This window comes from Nicotiana attenuata, unplaced genomic scaffold, assembly GCF_001879085.1.
Source record: "Nicotiana attenuata strain UT unplaced genomic scaffold, NIATTr2, whole genome shotgun sequence".
Lineage (NCBI taxonomy): Eukaryota > Viridiplantae > Streptophyta > Magnoliopsida > Solanales > Solanaceae > Nicotiana > Nicotiana attenuata.
The window spans coordinates 30,795-33,265 of NW_017675880.1; the positions used below are offsets into that span (position 1 = coordinate 30,795).

At 33.7% G+C, this 2,471-nt stretch overlaps 1 protein-coding gene across 1 annotated transcript; it reads left to right on the forward strand.

Moving 5' to 3' along the window:
* Positions 1–1,535: 1,535 nt before the first annotated feature.
* LOC109220544 lies at positions 1,536–2,103 on the forward strand. Its single transcript, XM_019385006.1, has one exon. The coding sequence runs from the start codon at positions 1,696–1,698 to the stop codon at positions 1,837–1,839; it is 144 nt and encodes a 47-aa protein (XP_019240551.1). The 5' UTR covers positions 1,536–1,695; the 3' UTR covers positions 1,840–2,103.
* The last annotated feature ends 368 nt before the right edge of the window (positions 2,104–2,471 follow it).

Consider the following 2,471-nt stretch of genomic DNA (forward strand, 5'->3'; position numbering starts at 1 on the left):
TCACATTGCTCGTAATCCTTTTTTCATGAGTGTACCAAACATATAGAGGTTAATTGTCACTTTGTCCGGGATGTTTTGGCTATTGGGCTGATTTCTCTTCATTCCATTTCCACTACTGACCAACTTGTTGATGTATTCACTAAGTCTTTACTTGGTGTGCAGCTACAGGCTTTCCTTCCCAAGCTTGGAATGACTAGCCCTTCCAGCTTGCGAGGGGGTGTTGGAGCTACACTTGATTTCTGCTGGGCCAAGCCTACTTGCACAAGACATGAGGCCAATTCTCCTTGAAGTATAGTAGTGTAATAAAGTAGTTAAGCTTGGCCCAACTGTACATATATATATATATATATATATATATATATATATATATTGTATTAGATCAGATTTCCATTTTAATAAAACCCCACTTTCACATATTCTCTCTCTACGTTACATTTTAGGGTTCTGCTCATTTTATTGTTCATGAATCTAGTTGTTAACAAACAAGGGCTTTAAAATGAAGGGATGAAGATGACGGCTTATCATGGGACAGGGCGCGCATTATTCCGAAATGCCGGGATGTAAGCTTTATTTTCTTAGTAACTAAAGTAAAGTCAGCAAACTCAAATAAAATTGAGATGTACTATCATATGAGATATATTGACTAGGTAGAAAAGAATTAAGAAAAAACCGTTTGAGACAGAGAGCTTTACCTAATGATGTATTATTTTCAATAAAAGAAATTCTTCCTCATAATCGACTCTAGAGAATGTTTCAAGACTAGCACGAGTCTAGATGAGTTCTGATATTGTCTTTGGAAACATTGATTAGACATGATGTTAACATGAAAAGAATAATATCCACCCAATATATTTTACACTTATTATGACGAAATTGCGAGGGGGACATAGCATATGGGTATAGTGTGACTTTCATTCACTTGTTGGGAGGACAATATTGGAGTAACAAATATTCCTTCATTTTTAACTAAAAATTTTCGATTTGAAAAGTTGTCTTTGTTAGGGAATGTTTATCCTCCAAAATAAATATTTTCGACACGAATCAAATTTATAGCCTGTTTGGCCAAGGGTCTTTTTGTAAAAAGCGTTTTTTGTGTTTGCCAAATTTATTTTTGTTTCAAAGTTAAGTTATACCAAGCTTTTAAAAGGAAAAAAAATATATTTTTCAATAGAAGTAGAAACAGCAGTTTTTGAAAAGTAGAAAAAATATCTTCTCCCCAAAAGTACTTCGTTGATTGATGATTGTTGCTCAAAAGTGCACTTCTTTGGCCAAATATTGATTGTTTTGCAAAAGTGTTTTTTCAAATTAATTAATCAAACAACTAACAAAATGTATCTTACAAAAAGTTATTTCCAAAATATATATCCAGATTTTAAAAACTTGGGCAGTGCTGATGCCGACATACGATGAAAAAAAAAAACTTGTTGGGGGCCCGTAGGTTACAAGTGGAAAGTGGGACCCATATTTGGTTCTTGACTCAACCAATACAAGTTAGGACGGACCACACTCTCTATCAACAGCCTATAAGTAACTCTTCTTGGACTTGCACTTTCCCCATTCAAACAACTCTCTTCAATACAATCTCTGCACAAAACCAATAACAGAATCAAAGTTCTCTCTTTTTGTATACCAAGAATTCCTATACAGACACCCTTTTTTAGTTTCTTGATTTTCATCACCACTATTAAGTGAAATATGAAGATGAGCAGCAGCAATTTGGGAAGTTTAAAGAGGAAGCTAATTTCAAGTAGAGGGCTCGGAGGAGTTCTTAGGCAGCAAAGAGCCAGGCTTTACATAATCAAGAGATGTGTGGTCATGCTCCTTTGTTGGCATGATTGAATTTACATTAATTAAACTCCAGACAACCCTTTCAACAAATTTGGGTTATGGGGTTTGTCCATAGTCTTTTTATTCTTCTTTTTTCTCCCCCACTTCTTGAAATTGTACAGAGCAGTAGTTTATATTAGGTAGTAAAAAGGATATTAGCAATTTTGTACTAAATTAAGGCCCTAGTGGTATCTTTATACATCGGATAGCTTCAATGAAAGACAATATCCATTTTGATTATGTTTTTCAATTCTAATCTCTCTTTCGGACCCTTCAGCCTCTGCTTCATTACTTTTCTTCTTCTTCTTATTTATTTTATGATAATGATGTTGAGAGGTTAGCAGTCAAGTTTTTTCTCCACTTGACTTTTTCTGGATATGACCATGAGTACATTCAGCATGTTGGTCAAGTATTTTATTTGATACTCCCTCCGGTATAAAATAATTGATTTTTAAGCTGCTTTCGCACGTATTAAGAAATCTACATTTAGCATTAATTAGCAATGAAATTGAACATATTAATCTTTACTATCTCTTCACATAAATACTCCTAACACATACTCCAACACTATTTACTCCGAGGGCAATGTAAGAAAAAAATAAATAATTTATTTTTGAAATCTAGAAAAATTACTTATTTTGAAC

Excerpts from the sequence above, each read along its gene's own strand:
- LOC109220544 (XM_019385006.1), top strand. The coding sequence starts at position 1,696 with ATGAAGATGAGCAGCAGCAATTTGGGAAGTTTAAAGAGGAAGCTAATT.